General features: G+C 34.0%; 2 protein-coding genes across 2 annotated transcripts in view; one reads left to right on the forward strand and one right to left on the reverse strand.

Moving 5' to 3' along the window:
• Window positions 1–16,928, reverse strand: LOC138331418 (WD repeat-containing protein 38-like). The gene is made up of 10 exons (XM_069279020.1): window positions 16,635–16,928; window positions 11,828–11,912; window positions 10,309–10,453; window positions 9,473–9,662; window positions 8,880–8,988; window positions 7,642–7,673; window positions 7,236–7,335; window positions 6,649–6,717; window positions 5,863–5,955; window positions 1–5,605 (listed from the first exon to the last, which is right to left on the reverse strand). The coding sequence occupies exons 1-10, from the start codon at window positions 16,754–16,756 to the stop codon at window positions 5,474–5,476; spliced, it is 1,077 nt and encodes a 358-aa protein (XP_069135121.1). The 5' UTR covers window positions 16,757–16,928; the 3' UTR covers window positions 1–5,473.
• LOC138330517 (N-lysine methyltransferase setd6-like) overlaps window positions 9,545–26,982 on the forward strand; it is an 18,530-nt gene continuing 1,092 nt past the window's right edge. The window contains exons 1-7 of the mRNA XM_069278085.1: window positions 9,545–9,682; window positions 16,878–17,149; window positions 20,420–20,564; window positions 21,362–21,509; window positions 22,720–22,851; window positions 23,228–23,459; window positions 26,876–26,974. Coding sequence (XP_069134186.1) covers window positions 17,012–17,149; window positions 20,420–20,564; window positions 21,362–21,509; window positions 22,720–22,851; window positions 23,228–23,459; window positions 26,876–26,974 — 894 coding nt within the window. The 5' untranslated portion in view covers window positions 9,545–9,682; window positions 16,878–17,011. The remainder of the gene's footprint in view (window positions 9,683–16,877; window positions 17,150–20,419; window positions 20,565–21,361; window positions 21,510–22,719; window positions 22,852–23,227; window positions 23,460–26,875; window positions 26,975–26,982) is intronic.

Genomic DNA, 26,982 nt, shown 5'->3' on the forward strand with positions numbered 1-26,982 from the left:
TAATTAATAATAAATTTTATTAATTGATTAACTTCTTACAGGCCACTTTGTATAAATACTTAAATTAGCATATCAGATGTGCTTCGTAAATTGAACTTCAGAAATCAATGCAATGCCAAACAATTCTGATTGCTTAGGTGCATTGCGGTTATCAGATCTGTAGGAATATACAATGTACATACTAAGTCATTTTGATCTTCAAAATGCATATCATTTACATTGGGTCATCCTTGTACAAATCATAATGTCATAGTGTCAGCGCCGTCATTAGTCTGAATTATCCTGGCGCTCAAATCAGCATTTTTCTATTCTTCATTTGCATATTACAGAGTTACCTGTCATTGTGGGAAGGTATTTACGTCATTTATTTGTGAGCATTTCAACGTCATATTTTTTTCAGAGAAAACAGCACAATTTGTGTACTACCCACCGACAAGGGAGATAACTCTGTAATATTCAAAGACGGAATATGCCATGAGCCGATGTTCTCAAAGTCTATGTAAATGGTGATAAAACGGCAGGATTATTCAAACTACACCATCATATTGATACATTTGATTCAAATTAAAAAAAAAAATGTTAAGTAGGTATAATCAAATCTGTGAAATATATAAAAGTACATGTTCTGCGTTGTTCATATATAATAATGTAGAATTTTGCAATTTATACCTAAAACTTACAAAAATCTGGTATCAATTAATTACTTTTTGCAGTGTAATAATTATTGTGTAAGCACCAAAAGATGGTTCAGCTGTGGGTAGATGCAACAAATATGCCACTAAATGTTTTTTTTCCTGAAGGCGAAGAAAAGTGGTATAGGCTTTCACTGTAGTGAGGTAGACATTTTAAATCATTTATGAAGATTTTAATGTGATACATTAAACGTAAACATAAAATTCCATCCAAAAATCTCAAAGAAGGAAGAAAAATCAAAATAGTAGTGATGGGAGTATATGATAGATTTAATCAACCTTAGTATGGAAAAAATATCAATAATAAAAAAATACACAACTTTCAATCATGGCACATCAAACCGATTCCAACCCATCTTCAAACAGAATCCATTGGACTACATCTCAGAAATCAATGTTTCTGGAGGAATGTAAAATTTGTGTAAATATGAAAATAAAAGAAAGAAAGAAATGAGGTTTGAATATCAAGCTATTTTGATAAGAACTATTTGCAAAATATCTAACAAAATTTGTAGGTTTTAATGAATAATAATGAAGATTCAGGGCAAAAAATAATGTCTGTTTAGTGTTACCAAACCGACTCTAATTTTGTACCCCCGACCTAATTTTTTTCCTCTATAAAAAAAAAAATAAATAAATAAAAGTCAGGATTTCGATCTCGGAATCGGGTTCCGACCATTACTTTAGAGTGAAAGACACTTAAAATTAAATTTTTTTTTTTTTTTTTTTTTTTAAATCGCGACCTACAGACCCTATTTCTTTGCCAATGTAACCCAAAACAGACATGTATTTTGTTTTTGGCCTAATGATCATTTGAAATTCAGTATAAACTGTATATGCATATTACAGAGATAATTATATGCGTCAAGGATTTATAAGTGAGAAGGATTCGTGTCTGTCTCTTTATATTACTAAACACCACGCGAGACGCCTATGAACCAGGAATAAAAACCGTTTTTCTCAACAAATACTTGTCTTATCGAGTCAAACGAAACACCATTGTAAAGTTTATTAAATTTCACGATGTGTATTACTGGCTTTAAAGACGGAATATTTAGAGGATATGTCTTAAATATTCGTTAAAAAAAATCGACAGCTCATGAAATGATGGCACCGCTTCAGAAAGTAAGACGGTAACCCTCGCACCCGCAAGCTACATCAAAGGCTGCGCCGGCGGATATCAAAGGAAAATCAGTCGTCGCCCAACGTCACGGTCAGTGCACAAACACAAAAGCGCCTGCCTTGGACTTCCCCAAAACCCAGTGTGACTTATCCTTCTCATATACGTCCTTGTATGGGTATTGTATACAGTAAAACACGTTTATAACAAACACACTTTATGGTTATAACGTAGTAACTTTCATTCCCCGTCCAAAGTTCTTATAGTATATCTGTAATATGTATACATTTATAATGAACTATGCTTATAACGGGAGTGATTTTATTTGTCCATAGAGGTTCGTTATAATCGCATTTTATTGTATCTTTATAGACATGGTTTCAACATAGCAAGGGTAATTTATCACATTAGAGTGTCAATTTATCATATACAACGTACCTTCACATGAAATAAGGAATGAGACAAATAAATCAGAAGTAACAGCAGTTGGCCGACATAAATAAATTACTAACATGTTTTCTAATCTAGCACCTCTGATTAAATACATTTCATTTGATTTTGTTTACTATTTTCATTAACCTTTGTCTATAAGCTGTGTAATAATACAATGTAACTATAAAACAATTATCTATCTCTGTGATGTTCATGTCATCAATATATTACCTACAAATATTCTCTTTTACACATCTATTGTACAGTAAGTGTTTATTTTTAGAGGTAATATCATTTTTGAACTTTTCGTGTCAATTAATTTTACGCTAATTTGATCGACACCGCTAAAACCATTTTCCTAACCTATTTAACTTTGCTAAACAGATTTTTATATTGTTATGTATGACACTAAATACATGTAGTTATGAGATAAGGGAGATAACTCCTATAGCTTTTTTTATCAATACATCCTATGAAGGTCATATCATTGATTTAGGTTATAGAACTTTCTAGAATATAATCATGTATAAACAAATATGTTTGTAAACATGTTGATTTTAAGTAGATATCTAGAATGATCTATTTCCAGAAAGTTATGTGTGTTTACTTGTTTACTGTTTTTAGTTAGATATTTCTAGAAGTAGGAGGTTCTCCAATATTCTTGAATTACGGTTTAGCTATATATACTCCAGCTGCCCAAGGCTAATCAGAACTGTAATGAGACCTGTAATAAGACATATCAAGAAATTGTACAGCGCCATATAAGATTCTATTGGGAGAGCTATTGTGACTTTATCTGTGGATTATTACAACACTTTGTGTGGATTTATTCATATTGCCTGGAACTTTACAAATCATCTGTGGACATTCAATTTTCCTTGTGGATTTGTGATTATTGTTAATTTGAAACCTGGAAGGATCAAGGATTATACCAGGACATTCGCATACAGATAAGTAACACTTTAAATCATCGTACTAGTCTTGTACCACCACCAATTACTTTAGATATCGTAAACCATCTCTGTATAATATTGTATATATAATTAAATTGTGTTTTGAATTTAGCTGCTGGTTTCTCCTTTCTGTTATTCGTTCATGTAACAATATAAATATTATTATATGTATTTTTTTTCAATAAATGAAGTTAATTATTTCATAAAACATAATATCACAAATGTACGACAAATTCATTCATTGCGGCAACTTATTTGAAATCGATTTTGTTTTACCATGAGTACATTTACAGTATTAAACCGAATCTTTTTTAGAGTTATCTACCCTTGACAGCATTTTTTTCTCACACTGAGTAATGATGTAACAATCAAGCAAAATTTTATCGCAAGGACAGATAACTCGACAATTCAATAGGTTCAATCGATAGTATCAAATATTGTGTAACTGTTTTACAATATCACAGCAAATAATTTCATCTTTAATGCGGTCAGAAATTAAATCCTACAACTAACAAGTTCAGATGACGTTTCACTTAATAATGAAAATCACTTTATGAAATATAATCATTATGTCATCAAACACATATTGCTTCAAAATGGACGAAGCAAATTTAAATATACTATAAAATGTCTTTTTTATTTTCGTCAAAAATGTCAGTGTTTATATCAACTCTAACATGGAGATTTAAAATTCAGCTTTAACTAGCTAAAGTATACTAAAGATTGTCTAACCTCAACAACCTCTTCATCCATTTTATCAGAGTATCCATTATCAATAGATGATATACATTTACAAAGCATACAATGTATCACATTCTACGAGATCATAATCACATGACTTCTAAAACTAATTGACATCATATAATTAAATATCAAAATAAGTACTCCTTCCCAAAACGTTCTACAATTCTTTAATTTGAGATTATATAGCTTGTACAGTTTGATTGTTGTGAGCAATGTTGACTCAGATATCTTTCTTCTTCATGAAATACAGTTAAATTTACATTATACAAACATATTTTAAAAAGGCATGAAGCCCAAACTCAGGTAATTGTTCAGGGTCATCAACATTAGAATTCATTTACTGACATGGAAATATTTTTTTTAATAAAAAGAAAACCCAACTATAATTTTTGGTTAATAATTTCTCAAATGTACCTTAAAAGTAATCAGTTTAAACCTGCATTTTATTTTACTGAACTTCGTTCTCTCAACAAAGAGGGTGGCGAGCTTACTCATAATAAAGCAATGGTATACACTGAATTAAAGCTTATGGTCATATCACAAACTTGAAAAATTCTTTGACTTAAATTAAAAATTTTGAAAATTTAATATGTAAATATGATTTTCAAGACAAACAAAATTCTACTAGCAAACATAAAATTTCATATGTGACATTCAGAATGCAGGAAATTCTATTAAAGATTAATCATTCTCATTATTTCAAAGTTTTAAGGATCAGTTTTAAAAACTGGAGTAATATAACTATATTTACTTAAATTTAGTGAGTTTAGATGAAAAATCAAGAGCAATATGAGATGTTAGACCAGGACCTATTTGTATGGGAATATTTAATGCTGATCAATTAACATTGAGTTTAATATGATAACCTGCAGAACATTCACATGGTCACAATTTAATGCTATTCTTAAATGTTATGTCACTCTTCCCAAAATCACTCAATAATATTATTTTGATGAAATCATTAAAAAGCCCAAAATACAACAAATAAGACTGTTATCTGAATAGGACCAGCATTGTCCATAAAAAATAGTTTCCTTATTATAAATAAATGTCATTTAAACGAGAACTTAATTTCATTGCAGTTTCCATGACAACATATCAAAAAGGTTTGAATTGATACATCAATATCAGTTTTACTTCGAACTAAAGAATAGCCGAGTTTTTTAAAAAGAATTTCATACAGGCAATTTTAGAGAGCCTTTATTTTAAAGCTCCTTATTGACATCAACAATAAATATATGCCCTGGAATTAAATATTCTGATCTTCCAGAGTTACTTCCATTTCTTTTAATTACCAAATCTTCCTGAAATACTTCAGAGCCTAACTTGCTTTGATTCTTCTAGATCATAACTTCCGGACACTTGATTTGTAGCTCTTCTGCTTCTGGAAGCTCTTCCATCTATGTGGTGGAAAATTTCTCTTCTTAGAGGCGTGCAAATCGAGTTGAGCTCTGTGCTGACCGAGTAAAATGAAGGGAAGTAAATCTGGTAAATCAAAATGCGGATTAGACAGCAGTAACTGTTACAGAAATTTACGATTTCTTCTCGCCACGGAGAAGATATATAAATTTACTACTTCCGATGGCGATCTTCGGGTGGTGACCTTGTCTGTCATTGTCAAGACAGTACACACCTTGTGGGAGTTCCACAATCTGTCCTGTTGTCTGAAAGGTGAAGGACAAATGTCAAAGGTCAAGGACAAAAATAAATGGTTACAAAGGTCAAATATAAAAGGTCAAGGACAAGCATGAAAGTTCAGGAGCAAACATTAAATATACTCAAGGACTTGACTTAATGATTGATCAATTTTATCAAACACAAAAAACTAATTAATCGTATTATCACAGTGAATAAAAAGCATCAAACATAGATAAAAAATGTATAATTCAAGGCAAAATTATGAAAATTCAGAAATCCTTACATTTAGTGTCCCACGGTCAATCACTCTGGCCATATGCATACAGGAACCACCAGCTATGATACTGTCTCTACCGAGCCACTGACAGCAGTATACCTGTGTAACAGATGTCCAAGTTATAAATTACTTTAGTAAAAGCCTGCCTCAATCGCGATCTTCTTCCTGTATCTCGATCCAGACAAAGATCACCTGGAGTGGTTGGGGGATGCAAAGAGGGGATATCACTTTGGGCCGTTCAGTGATAAGCAAAATATTTTACATGGAGATACCTCAGAGTCAGCTGCATATTGTATGCTATTCAGAATATCTGATTTTTTCTGCGCTCATGGTAATTTCAGAGGTCAAAGGTCAAAGGGAGAAAATTAACATTTTCATTGTTTCAGTACTAATTAATTCAATATTTTTTAAAATAGAGATTACAGTTTTTTGCAGATTTTGCCCGTAAACATTGGGTTTGTGAAGTTCAGTTCAGAAAACTGATGAAAAGTTCAAAAAGTATGTCACAATGACCTAGTTAAGCATTTATTCTATTTTAGCATTAAAAACTAAAACATTTTTGCTGAAAACTAGGTATCTTAAAGATTTGATAGTTTGAAATTGATGTTTAGTACTGCACAAAGATCTTGACATGCCCTCCTTAAGATGATTACATCATAGGGTCACATTGGCTAGGTCAAGTGCATAAATTAGGTCATATTCAATGAATGGTTGTATCTTTCTATTGATAAGAACAGAAGGAGCACAAATCCAATGAGAAATTTGATTTATATGTTAATTGATACTACTTACCAGGCTGCATTCATTGAGTGGTTCCGGAGGCACATCCTTGATAAGCTTCATCGATGGGAAGTCCCAAATCTGGAAATCATGACAATTTTGCATATTGAAAAAGCACAGATGATCTATCCCCGACTCCACCCAAAATCGGTCCCTTTAATTTTTGACCAATGAGAATAAATCACCCCTTCACCCTCTTCTACAGAAAAAATCCAGCACAATTTGTTTAGGCATAAAATATGTAGTTACAAAATCTGTATTTTTAAACAACAAAACCATTACATTCTCAGCTTAGAGACTGGCAGCATGGCTAGGGAAATACAGGAAACATAAATATTTTAGTGGTACATTGTAGACTAATTTTAATGGGTTTTTTTACACGAGAAATACTGCACTAATATGATTTTACTTATTTGGTGCATTAATTGTTTATATATTCATGAGGATTATTGTGGTAATTAATTTTTGCATTAATTACCCAGTTCAACATTGTATTTCCACTAAAATTTTAGTGCACTGAAATAAGTATGTATACAGTTTTTGAACATCTTTTTTATTTCACCATTTCATGAAACAGTTTTACACTTGTATCATTTTACCTGTAAGGCACGACTCTTCCTCCAGGAACCAGTCAATATGTGATTGTGTTCAGCATCAATTTCTAGAGAGTCACCACAAATATGTGGGCCATTGAAATGTCTAAAAACAGATAATAAATTATATTAATAAGGAAACTTTCACCTGAGTGCATAGTGATGAAACCTTCTATTGTTGATTGACATTCAACCTTCAACACAGATATGCTACAAAATACTGGGATGTCTATCAGATCTATTTTAAACAAATGCATTTATTGATTATATTTAAAGAGACTCTATTCACTAAAATCAACCTACCGGTATTTCTGGTTTTTTTTTTCAATGTAGTAATTAACTCACTAAAATTAACTTCCATCAGTTAACATATAACATAAAAATTCTTTAACTATAAGTTGCAAATATTTACCTCACTGCATGTCTTTCTCTGTCATCCCAATACTGAAAAACCAAATTTACTTGTACATTTAGTGAGCTGAACTTGTATATATATATATACACTGTACTTTTTCACAGTGAGTAAATTTTGAATTTTTGTGCCTATTGAATTTCTCTCAACAAAACAATTTTACAATTCAGACTTTGATTAAAGGCTCTGCTTTTTTAACTAATTTGTTTAAAACATTTAACAGCAATTAATTTTTGTTATTTCTAATTCCCTGCAAACTTTAAATAGCAGAAGGCTTAGCAAACAGCATAACATTAAAGACACAAATGAGTGCTAGTTCAGGAAACTTTACAAATGGTTCCACTTCTATCAAATAAAAAAAAATTGGGATCTAAAGATTTTATATTATATATTCGACCACTACAACTATGAAGGTAAAGGTTATTGACATTTGCTTTGAAAATCTTTTAATTATCTTGATCATGTTTGAGATGAAATACATAGATATTTACCTAATAGATTTTGTGGCTTTTTCACTTATTTGGATTTTCCCACTATGCTAAAACAGACATATTGAGGTTTATGGATATTTGTTGTACCAGCCCCCTGTGATAAATTCATTTGGAGTACTTGGATGAAATAATGATTTTCATTTTTTTTTTTTACTAAGAGGCAAATGTGTATGGGTGTATTTACCTGAACAGTGTTGTCCCAGTCCTAATGTGATATATTGGACAGAGGTGTATGGGTATATTTACCTGAACAGTATTGTCTCAGGCCCTGTGATAAAATGGACAGAAGTGTTTAGGTTTTTACCTGCACTGTGTTGTCACAGCCCCCTGGGATAGGTGTAATAGATAGAGGTGTATGGGTATATGGTGTATTTACCTGAACAGTGTTGTCCCAGCCTTTTGTGATATAATAAACAAAGGTGTATTGGTGTATTTACCTGAACAGTGTTGTCCTAGCTCCCTGTGAAATACAGTGTAATAGACAGAGGTGTATGGGTGTATTTACCTGTACTGTGTTTTCCCAGCCCCCTGTGATATAATAGACAGAGGTGTATGGGTGTATTTACCTGTACTGTGTTGTCCCAGCCCCCTGTGATGTAATAGACAGAGGTGTATGGGTATATTTACCTGTACAGTGTTGTCCCAGCCCCCTGTGATAAAATAGACAGAGGTATGTGGGTATTTACCAGTACTGTGTTGTCCTAGCCCCCTGTGATATAATAGACAGAGGTGTATGGGTATATTTACCTGTACAGTATTGTCCCAGCCCCCTGTGATAAACACATTGGGAGTACTTGGATGGTATTGAGCTGCATAAATACGCTGTCTGTGTCCGTCCATTATTTCTCGAGAGTCACTGGTGCCAAAAAAATTTGCATATAATTATAATGAATTCTTAGGGTAAAGACACTTATGAAGGCATAAAGGCTTTTGGAAAAGTTGGATTGCTGTTAATTTTTTTCATATGAATTCTTTTTACAGGTATAATATGTATATATATCATGCCAAGATTACTGTTGACCAAAAAGATATCGAATTTCTATTATTTGAATTTATCTTTTCTACTTATACCATATACATGTACAATGTAAATGTCATCAAGGACTGTTACTATTTAATAAGCACTCAAATTCACATCTATTTTAACACAAATTTCTCGCAAATTTTCTGATAATTAACATGTCAATACTCTTTGCTTTTGATCAAGACAACATGTTATATTTTAAATTTCTCTTCGAATTAACCAAATTGAATAGGGTACCTCCTAAAATGTCACCCTGGCTAAACATTAAGAGGCCGGACTTTAAACTAATCAAACCAAACCAGCAATAACTTCTCACCTCGGCTCAAGTGTGTTGATTTTTTTCTTGGTTTCCTCATCGTACACGTGGATCTGTTGATCGCCGCCTGCTGTGACGAAACGTGACCCCAGTGGACTTAGGGCGAGGGCAAGAGTTTGTCGTACTTCGTGTATGGTGTGTAAACACTTCTGTGATGTAAAGTGCCAGATCTTTACTATTCCTGAGGCATCTGTTATATGAAGGCAGAGAGTGAGTTTTAGAATTTTTTTTTTAAAGAAACAAGTAAATCAGCAAGAAAAACAATGAACCCGTAATAATCCAGACACTGATAAATAGAAAATCTTATCTGCAATTAACATTATCTGCAATAAAATCGAAATTGTAGTGAACAGAATTTAAATAACTGTATACCATAGTTTGTTGATTTTTCCCATTTACCGGGAGTCTTCATAACTTGATGATATTTATGATTTTTCTGTTTAAATTCTCATGTGTAAATCCTGAGTTATTGCAAAAGTTTCATATTCATATAACCACAGATTCAAACAAGGATTGTTTGAAACAAGCAAAGCTCACATCTGAAAGCAATTAGCCCTACTGCCAATTTAAGCTAAATACCAAGAATTAATTTTGGCTTTTTGAAATTCATAAAATCCTGATTATCTCCCCTTTATATGATTTTTCTATACCTAAATCCAACAATGTTAGTTGAGACAAACAGAATTTCACAAATTCCATAAACCCTTATAACCATGTGCCAATTATATATGGAGATCCTGCTTCAGTGAATCTATAAGACCTCTCGCCTTTATTGACAAGCAAAATACTATAATTAGTTATAATAATACACAAATTTATTATCATTCTATACCTACATGTAGCTATGAGCATATTTTGATATTCCACTTTGTCGGTATCACTAAATATTCTGAATCGTATTTGTGTGACTGGGAGACGCATCCTCTGAGTGTCCTCGTCGGCAAGGTTGTATAACAGGCGACCATTTCCGGCATCATGTACCTAAAAGAGATTTACATTTTGTATTATATTTGATATCATAATGACCATTTTTTTCTTATAAAGATAGCCATAGAAGATTGCATCCATGTGTACTACATTTGTATTTAGAAAGGATCTAGGAATAAACTCCTTTAAAATCACAGGAGCTTGTAACGAGAGTTAGGAGGGGGATGGGTCTCCTTTATAAATTTAAAGTACCTACAGCAGACACCCCCCCAAACTCTTGTTACAACCCCCTGTGATTTAAATTAAGAGGATTAAGGTACATGATAAGAGGGGAGATATACATAATGATCACTTGTCAAAGCTATGTATAGGAGAATTTCTGGTGAACTTTTATATTTAGGAAAGAAGTCCTGAGGATACTATTCTTCTAATGTAGGGGGAGAAGGGGTCCTGGGGAAGTTTGTCTTAGATACAGGGAGATCCCAGGAAAGGGTTTGAATAAGGGAATAAATTAAGGCAGGTGAAACTAATATATGTATTTATTCTTTCATACCTACGGGTGTAATACTGGCTGGTCTAGGGCAATACACTTATGTCGCCTGAGGCTGTATTGTATATGGCTACTCATGCAATAAAGCCTTGTGACGTCACGGTGTCAACAAAATTTCTTTTTCCTCAGTAAAATTTTAACATTTTTTTTACAAACTTGACTGGTTTTACTTTAAAAGATGCAAAAACGGAATTTGCAATTGTGTTTAAAATATCATGTGATTTTTCATGTATGGAAAATCGGCTTCCCGGCATGAATTTCTTCGAATTTATTTCAAGTAGGGTATTATAGTTGTAAAATTACAATAAAATGTAGAAGTATGAAAGAAAAATACTCTTTCAGAAGTGGATATGAAAGATAGGGATATTTTACCCTCGAGATCACAAAATGTTGCAAAACCCTTGGCAAGCCTCGGATTTTACTACAGTTTGTGACCCTTGGGTAGAATATCCCTATCCTTCATATCCACTTCTGAAAGAGTCTTATAATACAACACCTGTCTAAATGCACAGATTACAAGAATAAGTGCCACATAATTAAATACACTATAAAATCATTTCCACTTCACTATTCTTACTAGTAATACATCTCAGGTTTTAAGCATTTTGAAGTGCTTTCCAATGCAATTTTACCATTCAATAGTTCAATGATTTATTGAATCTTAATCACATTAAGTACCCATTCACCCTTGAAGACACATTTAGGCTCTTCTAAATCAAAGACTATACAAGTCCATTATGAAATTTCAGGGGTGAATGAGCTAAAACAGTATTTTTTTCTCTATCATTTGACAGGTGAGATAATCCTTCTAATCCAGATTATGGAGTGAGTGACACAGGGTACAGTTAAAGTTATTTAATGATTATTAATATACTTACTTTGATGGATCCGTCACATAGGCCAACGGCCAGTAGAGATCCGTCATAGTTAAACCGGCAACACAGTATGTCATTTGTACATTCTCTGCAACAAAGAAATAGCATTGATTGAAACAATAATTTGTTTATATGTTTAGATTTAAAAGATGAATATTCTTTACAAAGTCATAATGAAATGTATGTTAGAACATTACATAGAGTGCTATACTATAAAGTTGTATAATGTAAAAGTTAGTTATATATAGTGCAGTCCAATTTTAGAGCAAATGCGAAAAGCAGTAGATAAAGATTTATGAGCATATATATATTAGCGCAACTTGGTGGTTCAATACTGCAAATTATACCCTTTACAAAATTAGTGCTTAGTGAATAGTCGGGCAAAGAAAACCAGTCTAAATGCGTTCATTGGCCTTCCAAAAGTTCTCACATATTAATACGACGGTCAAGTTCTGCTTAGTTTCCCAGTTCTGACCATTAAAGTAAAGAAAAGTTGAAAGCATCGAAAGCGAGGCTGTGTGGAAATGTAACCACGGGCATAGTGAGCCGGGAGGACGTTTTAGAATTCCCATACTTTAAATTAATTTCTTCGTACGCAGACAGATTTTGACGAGAGATTTTATTTTTCCATTTCATAAGAAATTATACTGGATACATTCACACCATTTTTACCGACTTTAGCCATCCTTGCCCGACTGTTCACTTTAAAGGCAGTGTGAAAAGTGCTAAAATATATTTGTGCGTTTACGCGCCATCGTGACCCCATTTCCTCTTAAACATTAGAAAATTAAAAGGTCCCCTTCCTTTCCTGTTTTCTGGAACTTCTTTCCAATTACATAAATATATATAAAGGGGAGTCCATTTTATCTGAGGAGAACACCATTTATGAACCATCCAGCACAAACCCTGATTTACAGTATTGCTGAATCTGTGCACGGACACAAAAGAACTTTAATCGTGAAATAAAAACAGACTCAAAAGGGAGACTATTTAAACTTTTCTTTTCCAAAGTGCATGTAATATTTCAAGCAGACCTTGAAGCAAACCATAAATCAATTTAATTGTTCAACAACAAGGCATTGATTGACTTAACAAACAGTTGTTGAACCGGGATAAGTAGACCTACAATCTGTATGTACACATACTGTTCTGTCTATAAAATAATGTTATAAATACTGACTTAAACTGTAAATCATGCATGACTGTGTATAGCATACTATATATCTTGATTCATCATTGATCGAGCCATCATAAATATGTCTGCATAGTTAAGGATATCAGATCTGGTAGAGCCATACAATGTATTTGACAATGTTCTTATTCATTTGAGATTTAAAAAGCTGACGCTCATGATCAAATTACTGATTTTATACTCAAGTTCTTACAAGAATTAATATTGATTACATAAATGATATCAAACTAAATAAATGAATACATAATAAAGCAAAGTAAAACTCTCTGTGTTTGGGATAGTTAAACAGAAGCTGAGCTATGAGTTATTAACATGTAAAATATATTTGTCCTCTAACTGGGTTAACTCATTCACCCAACCCCTGAAAATTCATAATAAACTATTCCAGGCTTTGAATCAGAAGATTCCAAATGTGTCTTCATGAGGTTTAAGTTTGCAATATTATTACATAGAAAACTACATACAATCAGATCAATTTACTAAATGGACAAATCTGTAAAAGTCAATTAGTCTTCCATGTCACTGTAAGTCGAGATTAGCCAATATAATCGTTGATCAATACATCAATCTGCTAACTCAACAGTCTAGGCTTTCTGTATATTTACATTACCCACCCTATATACAGACACTAGGTGCTTGTCAACCATTTACACATAATTATACAGCGATCAGGTTATTTGTTAGGGTTTAAGAACTGATAGGCTTGGTTGTTCATGTCATCAATTTCCTATCTATTTGAGTACATGTACATTCACCTTGACGTACTCAAAACTAATGAGATGTTAAATAAATGTAGGAAATCTGCAATCAAGCCCTCTTTCAATTTTAAGAGGGAAAAATGAAAAGAAACTTCTCAGAAGCAAAAAAAAAAAAAATAAAAAATAAAAAAAACAATGGATTTCATTATAATATCTTACATGCAATTTAGTTGTAAGACAGGGTGTTTGGCAAGGATTCTGTAATTATAGTTTTGGTGCACCCTGTTTATAATTGTAATTTATTATTATAATAAATTAACAACAATACCCAGTACTGGTATACAATTATAATTTATTTCAACCTAAGACTGTTTACTGTCTATCCATCAGTTTATATATGTGTGTTGTATTAATTAAAGGGAGAGGACTTTGTCTGCAAATAAGACCCCCCCCCCCCCAACCAACTTTTAACCTTCATTTCCTCTCTGGGCATAAGATGACTAATACTGATATTTAAATATAATTGAAATATAAAAATGCAGAATAGATCTAATGTAAATAATAACAAGCAAATTCGTGAAATTTCCATCCCCCGCTTTCAGGACATATTGTAGGTAAACATTATTGAGGGCAGAAAAGACTTTTTTTTTTCATTAAATCAAAGGGCAATAACTCTGCTAATTAAGATCTGCCAAAAGTGGCGATCAAACCTGCCTAGGCCCTTAGGGCATTTAACTTTGTTATCAAGTTTTAAACAATATTTGTTTTAACGTTTGTTAGATATTACACAGAAACTGCAGAAAAATGACATTTGTAGTAAATTAAAGGGCCATAACTCTGATAAATAACATCTGCTGAAAGAGTTGATCGAACCTGGCCAAGCACTTAAGGCATTCAACCTTGTTACCAAGCTTGAAGAAAATCGGTGAATATTTATTACAGTTATGTACGGAGGTGGCAGAAAGTTTTTTTTTTGTTTCGGACTGAAGAAGGCCCTATAGTGGCATAAATTCCATAGAAATGATTTTTTTTACTTTGAATTTAGCCTTTTATTTCGGATTATTAATACAAGCTTTATACCGTTTTTCCTCATTATGTTTTTGTTTAAGCAAAGGGCCATAACTCCACTAAATAAGGTTCATTGACAGTCGTGATCGAACCTGGCCGAGCCCTTAAGGTATTTAGCCTTGTAACCAAGTTAGAAGAAAATCGGTTAACATTTGTTACAGTTATTGCACAGAAACAAAGTGTTAAAGACACTGTACATGAAATTACCAGTATATATTTTATATTTGTAAATTGTATCAATTAATTGTGTATTGCTGCAGAATATAAATAATTATCAAAAATTTATATGAATGAATAAAGCTATAACATTTTTTTTCTAACGACACGTCCAACCATTCTTTATATTAATAACATTACAAAGAGATGCCTTAATTAATTTGTTCTCTTCATCTTTGACTTAAAGGCATATATATATATATATATATACCTACAAAATGTAAACCCAATAATCATTTTTTAATATAGAAATATTAATTAAAAACAAGATTTATTCTTCTGTACTCTGAACGATTTCATTATTTTTAAATAATCAAATTAAATAGTAATTTTAATAAAGTGGGTCATCTTATGTTTCCCTAAATGAATCTTTAATGTTACATTGATTACATTGATTAAGAGAATGATCTTGCAATATCAAGTTCTATTTGTTTGGTATTGTAACCTCATCTTCAACCATCAAGCTCAAAACTTTAGCCAATTGGTGCCTATTCTAATGGAATTTTTTCATGCATTTATCGTATTTTTATATGCTTACTCTTAAAATGAACCATATAAATATCAATTTCAGCGAGACATTTTGTTTTCTATAACATATGAAGACCTTCGCAGTGAATTATACAGCAAGTCTACAAAGTATGAATTCGCGTTTATGAGCGTACGGTAGATTAAGAATGGTGGTTATGTTGTTTGACAAAAAAATATAAATGCTTGTATACGCACAAAATAATGGAAACTACAAAAAGTATAGAAATTGTGCCGAGTGATTTCGGAGGCATGCTCCATTTTACCGGCCGAAGGTTATAGTAGCGGTACGTATATCGTTTACTTTTTTTAATGTTATTTTTTTTTTTAATTCAGACCACTTTTTTTATTTCGGAAACATTGTGGACCTTTAAACAATAATTGACATTTTCATCCCACAAGCCCATGTTTTCGAAGTATTGAATAAATGTATTAACATGGATATTGATGTGAAACAGGTTATATATGACATGTGAACATTTTATAATAAATGTATCAAAGATAGGTTCACATCGGAGATTGGTAATTTGTCAATATTATAAGAATATTTATAATAAGGCAAAAAAAAAGGTCTGTTTAGGGTTACCCGACCGACCCTAATTTTTTACCCCGACCCTAATTTTTTTTCACACTTTTCTACGAAAAAATATTTAAGTCTGGATTTCAATCTCAGACTCCGGTTCCGGCCATCATTTTAGAGTGAAAAACTTTATAAAAAGAGAAAAAAAATGCTCCCCACTGACCGACCGTATTTTTTTTGCCAATGTAAGTTAACCCTAAACAAACATTTTATTTTTGCCTAATAAACTGTTAATTAAGTATTTTGGATTGTATGTATTCTGCTGATAACAATCTCGGTGGTGAATTAACTATTCAATTTGGCTTTGTTATTTTTCCATTAAATGATCAAAGACATATGTATCCTACAGTAGATTTTATGTACATAACACTGTTGATAATCGTGATGGGCATTTCAGAATAGGGATGTTTTGATTGAAATCGTGATCAACTGATGGTTTTCTATCATTGGTATTTATATTGATCATAAATGACATTGTGGGGCTAGTTTTATTTCAAGTCGTTTGTTTTACAGAAATGTTTGTATACTCACATCGTATCCAGCAACTTGAGATTGCCGTCGATGAATGGACCTGTTTTAAATTCCTGTTGGATGTGGTCTCCGTATCCTGTCGATGTTGACATTCCACTTCGCGGTCGTTCCACTCGCTGCATGTCTGTTTTTCAGACACTATGCACGTGTAAGACCGTGAGACACTATTCTAAATCACTTATCCAATAAATATACCCTCGAGATTCTTAAACTTCGACCCACACAACTTTTTTTATGCTTCAGAGCAAAACTGGCGACATCCCGTCACCTTGCCTGCATGTAAACGTTGAAGATTCGCACGTAATCCAGAACGGAGATTTCATTGGACCAAAACGAGTAACGAACTCTCCTGTGCTGGAGGTAATTTTATTTTGAAAATGGCGGCACCCGTGAAAAGAACGTGTGAAGATAGCAGTGACATTTCATCGAAGTTATCAACTGGTTGTAAGGACGAAAAAAAGTTGGAAACCTTTCTTACCTGGTCAAAAGAAAACAATCTTTGGATATCTCCAAAGGTAATCGGTGACAATATCACGATATCCGTGCATTACTTACAATCAGACAACATGTCAGTCGAATGTTTTGTTCTTTTCCATTTTTTTTCACCAGCTGCAAATATATTTGAAATATGATTGAGTATGAAATATGAATCATGCACGGCATAGGTCAAGGAAGAGCGACTGTTTAACTATTTCATGTAGAGGACATAATTTAAAATAAATTTAGAAATAAAAGGACTTTCTTTAACTATAGCATTGATATAATTTGATTAGTTTCTACTCTCCGCCAGGCTGCGCTCCGCTCACTGTGATGATTTTTCTGATTGGACGGTTCGCTAACCTTTTTTTAGGAAACCCTTTACAGATTTAAAGAATAAATAATTTTTTTAAGGTAATTTAGGTTTTCAGTTTTGAAATCATTCGTGCTAACAGAGTTAAGGGTGCTCATGGGAACGACGTTAATGACGTTATTTCTCTCAACGGAAGTAGCCGTCTCCATGATGACAATCATGCGCAGAAATGATGCGCACTCTGGAGTAGGAATTCTCACTCAGACATGGTTACTCGCTACCGGTCCTCAGTGAATACGCAAGGGAGGTAACTGAGGCGGGAACCAGTCTAATGATATAATCAGGTTGGGCACCCTGCATATGGGTAACAGTTACCCATTTGAGTAACAGTTACCTGTTTGCAGTAATCAATAAGTTACCCAATTGAGTAATTATGTGAAAAGAAAACGCATAATGTTGTTTTAAAAATTATTATCAAAAAAGGGCGTCATAATTTTTAGAATGCCTTACAACTGATCAAAGACTCTATGTTTCTGTGGGTGATATATCAAATTCTGTTGTCTAACTTTGTAGTGAGATGACAATTTAGGTGCTCTCCATTGACTTCAGTGTATAGCTATCAGGGAAATTCAGTGCAAATGTCATGGTTGAATGAGTTTTACCTGGTTTCTATTTTTAGCACCATAGTAAGCAATGGAGGTGGTTTATTTTGTGACTTTTACCAAAATTGAGACAATGAAGTTTGTCCCATTTTGATTAATAATGTACTATGTTATGTTAGTAATGGTGCCATGTCAAAATTATTACGCCCTTTTTTGATAAAAAAAGTTTAAAACAACTTCATGCATTTTTCTTACAAAATATTCCTCATTTGGGTGACTTATTGATTACTCAAACAGGTAACTGTTACTCAAATGGGTAACTGTTACCCATATGCAGGGTTGTGCCCAACCTGAATAATTGTCCAGCATAAACCAGTGATTTTTTAGGGTATTTTGGGGGAAAAGTTTTTGTAACAAATTGGGAATTTTTAATTGCAAAAAGAGCAGTTTTGGGAAAAAGTTACCTATTACTTAACATGGTAATATAATTTTAAGCAAAGCCTATCTGAGAGCGCAGCAGCTAATCCATTCTTTCGTTTTGTGTGTTTTTTTAATGTGTTAATAAATAGAAATATGCCAGGTAAATAAAGGATATCCAACGACGAAAGAGTAATCTCCCCTGACCCATCAGTCTTATCGATATTGACATGTGTTTTGTTTTTATAGCTTATTGGGTGCGCTGAATAACTGTACTGCTAGAAACCATTTATAGAATTATTAATTATTAGAATAATAGCTTTGCTGAATTACTGGCATTGAGTTTATAACAAGAAAAACAATATTGAACATAGAATACTTCTACTTTCACTTTCTGCAAAAAATACGTGACTGCGGCTACAAATTATATCTCAACGCCATTCTCCGTTGCCAGGCGTAAAAATTCCGAAGCAACTACTCATGTAAAACGGCCTTTAAGTTAAGATCCAGGACAAAATGTAATTGTTAGATTAAGGTAAGAATAAATTGGAAGGTTTATCTTTCACTAATGTTTTCATTTTGAATTTGTCCAAGCGTTACTTGTTTGTAATCACGGGAGATTGGACTTTGGATACTGTCTTGCGCGATGCTGGATCTTGTGTTGACTTTCTGTTTCCGGTTTTTGAGAAAGTTTTTCAACTCTTCATATATTGGATGATTTACATAGAATAATGTTACTGAGACACCTCAATCACAAGAGTTCGCTGCGCTCTCTATTATAGGTGATTAGATATTGTAAAACAGTAAACTGTTTCATTTTATCAAAATGGTGACGACCATCAAAACAGTTTCAGAGTAGTTTGTTTTAGATTAGACAACGAGGGGAGAGATTTCCAGGTTTTATTTGTTTTTCAGTTACAAATCAAATCTGATTTGGGAATTTTTCATTGTAATTGGAAAAAAATATGGGGTTTGGCATTGGGAATGGGGTCCTTTATCGACCCCAGTTATATAAGGAGAAAAATCACTGTAAACTCTAAAAAATGAACGCAAAGATTCTGTTTCTCCTGTGTCCATGCAAGGCCTGGAGTGCCGCGTATGCGAATCCTATGATTTCGCACCATTTGTTGACGTAATGTGACGTCATGATTCCTTGTGCTCATGTTCGCTCAGTGGATATTTTTGACTGCATTCTTTTTAGCTTTTAATTATCAAAGTATTATTATTATAATTTTAAAAAAATAAGATTTTTTTTAATAACTTCTGTTATGCATTTGCATTAGTTAATATATATTTACTGGGGAGAGCAGTACCGGAGCAACGCACAACCGATACAGGTAAACCAGAAGTACGAAAAAATGTTTAGCCGCATCCATGCATGCAGGTTATTGATCTCAATATGTACTTTTGCTTGTGTACATGTTATGGAAACAGAGCTTCGAAAGAGCTTTGCTCTTATTATATGAAAAAAAATCAACAAACTTGACATTTCTAGCAAGCAGAATTTTATATCAATAACCACTCCATCTCTGTCTCCGACTATGAAAATTGAAGGCTCTGTGTGTGACAATTATGTGAAACAAGTGATTGGTACTGTGACCAGGTTTGATACAACCCTTCATATGAGTAACAGTCTTGTATTTGTGAAACAGTTATCCATTTGAGTATTCAATAGGTTACCCAAATGTAGGATTCTGTGAAAGAAAAATGAAAGAAGTTGTAAATATTTTTTATTCAAAATAACGCGCCATAATTTGTACAAGGCACCATTATGATCACCGTATGATCATGTATATTATAAAGACAAAATTCTAGGTGGTGATGCCCAGTACTAGTGCCAATGCATACAGTATTATATGAACATTGTATCATCATGCAGTTTATTTTTTGTGCATTCCATACTTTTAACAGATTGATACTACCGTTAGACTCGTGCGTTACATCATGCAATACGTAAAGCAATGTGTTGTTTGTAGGTCTGTGTTACCAAAGAAGGTTCCTGTGCACAATATGGCATGCTAACAACAGAAAAGGTAGACAGTGGAGAATGTCTTTTTAAAGTGCCAAGGAAATTGCTCCTTCATCCTAAAACTTCTGCAATATCACGCTTATTGAAAAAAGGTACCCGTAGCGTATCATATGTATGTCTTAATACTGTACATGACTACTGTAAACTGACTTATTTCTGTGATGTCTTCGTTTTACGTTCAAGACGTATTAAGTTGTACTTTACATGTATTTGAAACATTTTGTGATTATCATTATTCACATATTTTGCAAAAAAAAAAATTATACCCTGAAGAAACTGGTATAGTGAAATCAATTCTTATATGATTAATCTGGCAAAGTAAAATTTGTTTTAATGTATGCTGTTTATCAATGAATTATTTTTTTGCCAATAAGAAAATCTACTAATTTAATATTTACTTTTTATGGTGTATGATTGAAAAAAAATCTATCTGTTAAATATATACTTTTGTCATGTACATTTTTTATTTAAAGATGCTCCACCGCCGACTGAGCATAAATGATATTCATCATTTGAACAATAATTGGTGTTTAATCGTATATATATATGTCTAATTAAGACAAAAAATAATTGAATTAATTTATTTTGCCTTTGGTGCATGCGCAATCAGTACTTCATTCCATATAGGATATAGTGACACAGAATTTTTTCGGGATGCAATTAATTATTTTTCATATTTTTAACTTCAAGTAAATTTAGAAGCTTAAACTTTTCAATGGTGGTGATGGTGTAAAGTAAGTAACTTTTGTAACTGAAGAAAAATACCAAATCGTCTGCTCATGTTTTTGATAGTGAAAAAATACCATTTGTCAGCGATGGAGCATCTTTAACTTCTATATAAATATTTATAAAATGGCACAGTACACTGTAATCACTTGTCCTCTTGTAGAAGCTGCAGCACTGACGAGTGACAGTGGATGGGTACCTCTCCTCCTGGCCCTGATGTACGAGTACAACAACCCAGAATCAACATGGCGTCCTTACCTTGACCTTGTACCAGACTTCAGAGAACTTGACCTTCCTATGTTTTGGCCTGAGTAAGTTGAAATAAGATATGGTCTCATTTCAAATTGATGGTTGTGGAATTTGGTTTGGTTAGTTTAAGGTCCTATTAACAGCCAAGGTCATTTATGGACGTGCCAGGTATTGATGGTGGAGGAAAGCCGGAGTACCTGGAGAAAAACCAGTGATCAGCAGTCATAAGTTGACAACTGCTCCACATAGGTTTCGAACTGGCGACCCAGAGGTGGAGGGCTTGTGGTTATGTGCCTGGACATCTTAACCACTTGGTCACTGTGACCCATATAGGCTGTGAAGTCCCTCAAAAATACATGTATTTGATTCCACCACATTTGTGAGTGGAGAAGAAGATGTTTGAAATTTTGGTAAATTTTACCCCTTTTGGCCCCTCCCACAGCCCCCTGGGGGGGACCATATAATTTACAAGTTTGATTGGCCTTATGCCTTAGAAGGTAATTGATTTGTTACACTATCATTCATTTACTGTAAACCAGTATAATTTTTGGGTGCATTTTCAGGTCATCTGACCCGAAGGGTCAGGATGACCTATTGTCATCATGCACCGTCCGTCGTGCGTAAACTTTTCATTCAAACGACTTCTTCTCAATAACTGAGAGGCCCAGGGTACTGAAATTTGGCCTGTAGCATGCTGGAATGAAGGGCTACCAAGTTTGTTCAAATGAATGACCTTGACCTCATTCAAGGTCACAGGGGTTAAATAGGCTAAAATATTTACACGACTATAATCTTGAAATAACTTTTTTTGTGAATAACTAAGAGCCCTAGAGACCTGATATTGGGATGAAGGGCTACCATATTTGTTTTAAAATAAATGACCTTGATCTTCATTCAGGATCACCAGGGTCAAAATGGCTTAAATATTTAAATGAGTATGTTGTATTGTGCCAATAGTCAGATGACCGTTAAGGCCCATGGGCCTCTTGTATTTTCACACATTAGATTCATGTCAATAAATTGTTGTATGAAAGATTCAAGTACAATAGAGTGTTTTTCTTGTAATTACTAAATTAAAGTGCCATTAAAAAATATTGTTGGCCATTGAGATTTGCCAATTTTAAAGAGATTAATTGTTAACATAAGGGATATTTTATACAGATCCAAACTGATTGGCCATATACTAGCTAGTGGTGATATAATCAGACATCCAATTTCTGCTCTTCGATGTTAGCAACAACAACATTTCATTGTCTTTTTTTTCGGTTGAAGAAATGAGAGGGAATCATTACTTGGAACTGCCAACGGGATCCTAAAGTGTGTGGAAAGTGATATAAAATCACTAACAGCCGAATTCAACACTATCGTATTGCCTTTTGTTCAGAAACACTCTGATGTCTTAAGGTAATGTACTCAAATCATTCACATGTTGGTAAATCTAGTCAATCAATCATGTGACTCTGCATTTGTATTGTGTCTGCTACAACACTCTTCGACATTGAATTGTGTATTTTGCATATTATAGAGTTATCTGCCCTTGTGGGTAGGTATTGATTGTGATGTCATGTTTTTGCAAGCGTAACATCATACTTTTCAGAGAAAATGATGTGAAGTGTTCTCACAAAATAATGACATAACAATCAATACCTACTTGCAAGGGAGCTCTCTGTAAAATGCAAAGATGGAATAGGTATATATGAAGGTGCAAAAATGAGGCGTGGCTATATACATACCGCCTGGCGATTAGTCAATTATTGCCTTTCATATTTATCATTATCAGTCCTGCCTGTGAAAGCCTTGACTTGTACAAGAAGATGGTAGCCTTTGTGATGGCCTACAGCTTTACCGAGCCTGCCCCAGACGAGGACCAGGCGAAGGAAGATGTCCCTACCAAGTCTGCTCCCATGATGGTTCCGATGGCCGACATACTGAACCACGTAGCTCACAATAACGCCGAGCTTCGTTTTGAGAAAGAGTTCTTAAAGATGGTTTCAACTGCTGAAATTGCTAAGGTTTGTTTTTATGTAAAAATATCATATAAACTTGGTGTTGGTGAATTACTAACTTAAAATCAAATTTTAAAGGTCAAGAATACACCAGTTTGAGTTCCCTTAGCACTATCATATATTCTGTAGATTTTAAATTCTGACAAATAATTTAAGGAATGTTTAAGTTTGTTATCAAGGTAAAAAGAAAAATGGACAAAATCATTTGTAAACTTATTGAACTGATATGTACACAAATCAAGCAAAATTACAATAAAACTAAAAGCAACAATCACAATTAAAAAAAAAAACCATCTTTTGAAAGCAATCTCTTAGCTTAACTTTGTGGACCACTTTTACCTTTCGATGGATATTATATACATGCTTGACTGAAATATGCAGTGAAAGTTTCTCATCAAGTTTTTTCAGTTAAGCCTCATGACCAGCTAATTAGTCAGTTCTTCCAATTCCTGCTGAAACCGACTTTAGTCAGCCTGTTTGTTGTACGATCACTTCATATTTTGGAATATGGATAATTCAGAAATAAAACCGATTTTAAAGTTAATTTTAACGTCAAGTCTAGTAATTCAATAAATATTTTGGTGTGAAACTTCATTGGGAAAGGACCAAATCATATTTTATATAAATGAGTTTGGTCCGACCCCTAGGGTCAGAGGGGCAGGGCCTCAAAAGGGCAAATTTTCTTAATTTTAGCTTTAAAGTCCTACTCCTCCTTCATCCTTGGATGGATTTTCATCCATATTTGGTGTGAAACTTCATTAGGGAAGGACAATCATATTTTATATAAATGAGCCTGGTCCGACCCCTAGGGTCAGAGGGGCAGGGCCACAAAAGGGCAAATTTTCTTAATTTTAGCTTTTAAATCCTACTCCTCCTTCATCCTTGGATGGATTTCATCCATATTTGGTTTGAAACATCATTGGGGAAGGACAATCATATTTTATATAAAATGAGCCTTGGTCCGACCCCTAGGGGCTGATGGGGGTAGGGCCCCAAAAGGGACAAATTTTCTTATTTTAGCTTTAAAATCCTACTCCTCTTTCATCCTAGGATGGATTTTCATCATCCATATTTGGTGTGTGAAACAATATTTGGGACGGGACAATCATATTTTATATAAATGAGGCCTCTTGGTCCAACCCCTAGGGGCTGAGGGGTGGGGGCCCCCAAAGGGCAAATTTTCTTAATTTTAGCTTTTAAAATCCTACTCCTCCTTCATCCTTGGATGGATTTCATCCATATTTGGTGTGAAACATTATTGATGAAGGACAATCATATTTTATATAAATGAGCCTGGTCCGACCCCTAGGGTCAGAGGGGCGGGGCCCCAAAAGGGCAAATTTTCTTAATTTTAGCTTTAAAATCCTACTCCTCCTTCATCCTTGTATGGATTTCATCCATATTTGGTGTGAAACATCATTGGGGAAGGACAATCATATTTTATATAAATGAGCCTGGTCCGACCCCTAGGGGCTGAGGGGTGGGGCCCCAAAAGGGCAAATTTTCTTATTTTAAGCTTTAAAATCCTACTCCTCCTTCATCCTTGGATGGATTTCATCCATATTTAGTGTGAAACACATTCATTAGGTAAGGACATTCATATTTTATATATTTGAGATAGGTGTGACCCCTAGGGGCTGAGGGGTGGGGCCCCAAAAGGGCGAATTTTCTTATTTTTTTTAAGCTTTTTAAAATCCTACTCCTCCTTCATCTTTGGATGGATTTCATCCATATTTGGTGGTGAAAAATTATTGATGAAGGACAATCATATTTTATATAAATGAGCTTGGTCCCCGACCCCTAGGGCTGAATGGTGGGGCCCTCAAAAGGGCAAATTTTCTTAATTTTAGCTTTAAAAAACCTACTCCTACTTCATCCTTGGATGGATTTCATCCATATTTGGTGTGAAACATTTTTTGGGATGGACAATCATATTTTATATCAATACATGAGCGTGGTCCAACCCCTAGGGCTGAGGGGTGGGGCCCCCAAAGGGCAAATTTTCTTAATTTTAGCTTTAAAATCCTACTCCTCCTTCATCTTGGATGGATTTCATCTATATTTAGTGTAAAACATTATTGGGGAAGGAAAATCATATTTGATGTAAAATGAGCGTGGTCCAACCCCTAGGGGCTGAGGGGTGGGGCCCCAAATGGGCAAATTTTCTTAATTTTAGCTTTAAAATCCTACTCCTCCTTCATCCTTGGATGGATTTCATCCATATTTGATGTGAAACATCATTGGGGACGGACAATCATATTTTATATAAATGAGCCTGGTCCAACCCCTAGGGGCTGAGAGGTGGGGCCCCAAATGGGGAAAATTTTCTTAATTTTAGCTTTTTAAAATCCTTCTCCTCCTTCATCCTGGATGGATTTCATCCATATTTGGTGTGAAGTATCATTGGGGACGGACTATCATATTACGAATGAGCCTGGTCCGACCCCTAGGGGCTGAGGGGTGGGGCCCCAAATGGGGAAATTTTCTTAATTTTAGCTTTAAAGTCCTACTCCTCCTCCATCCTTGGATGAATTTTATCCATATTTGGTGTGAAGCATCATTTGGGAAACACAATTATATTTTATATAAATGAGTCTGGTCTGAACCCTAGGAACTGAGGGGTGGGGCCCCAAAAGGGCAAATTTTCTTAATTTTAACTGGCTCACTTCCTGTTTTAAGGTTTCAGTCTCCGATCTCAATAAAAATTGGTGTATAGGGGTTTTAATTGATGCCGAACAACATGCAAACATTTTCGTAAAGATTTTGGTATTCCAAGATGGCCGCTGGCCCACTTCCTGTTTTAAGGTTTCAGTCTCCGATCTCAATGAAAATTGGTCTATAGGGGTTTTAATTGATGCCGAACAACATGCAAACATTTTCGTAAAGATTTTGGTATTCCAAGATGGCCGCTGGCCCACTTCCTGTTTTAAGGTTTCAGTCTGCGATCTCAATGAAAATTGGTCTATAGGGGTTTTAATTGATGCTGAACAACATGCAAACATTTTCATAAAGATTTTGGTATTCCAAGATGGTCGCTGGCCCACTTCCTGTTTTAAGGTTTCAGTCTCCGATCTCAATGAAAATAGGTCTATAGGGGTTTTAATTGATGCCGAACAACATGCAAACATTTTCGTAAAGATTTTGGTATTCCAAGATGGCCGCTGGCCCACTTCCTGTTTTAAGGTTTCAGTCTCCGATCTCAATGAAAATTGGTCTATAGTGGTTTTAATTGATTCAGAAGGGGGAACTTTAGGTAAGGACAATCATATTTTATAAAGGACCGAGGTAAGACCCATGGGGATAGTATGACCGAGGTCCAAAATGGGAGCTTTGCTGAAATGGCTTTAAAATCTGACTATTAAGGGGAGCTGCAGCCATATGTCAGCGTGAGTGTTTTGATAAAACATGACTGACTTTTACAGGGTGCTGAAGTTTTCAACACATATGGTATGTTGTCCAACAAGGATGAACTACACATGTATGGATTCTCCGAGAGGTACCCCAACAACGACAAAGACACTGTGAGTAT

The sequence above is a fragment of the Argopecten irradians genome, chromosome 9, assembly GCF_041381155.1.
Source record: "Argopecten irradians isolate NY chromosome 9, Ai_NY, whole genome shotgun sequence".
NCBI classification, from domain to species: domain Eukaryota; kingdom Metazoa; phylum Mollusca; class Bivalvia; order Pectinida; family Pectinidae; genus Argopecten; species Argopecten irradians.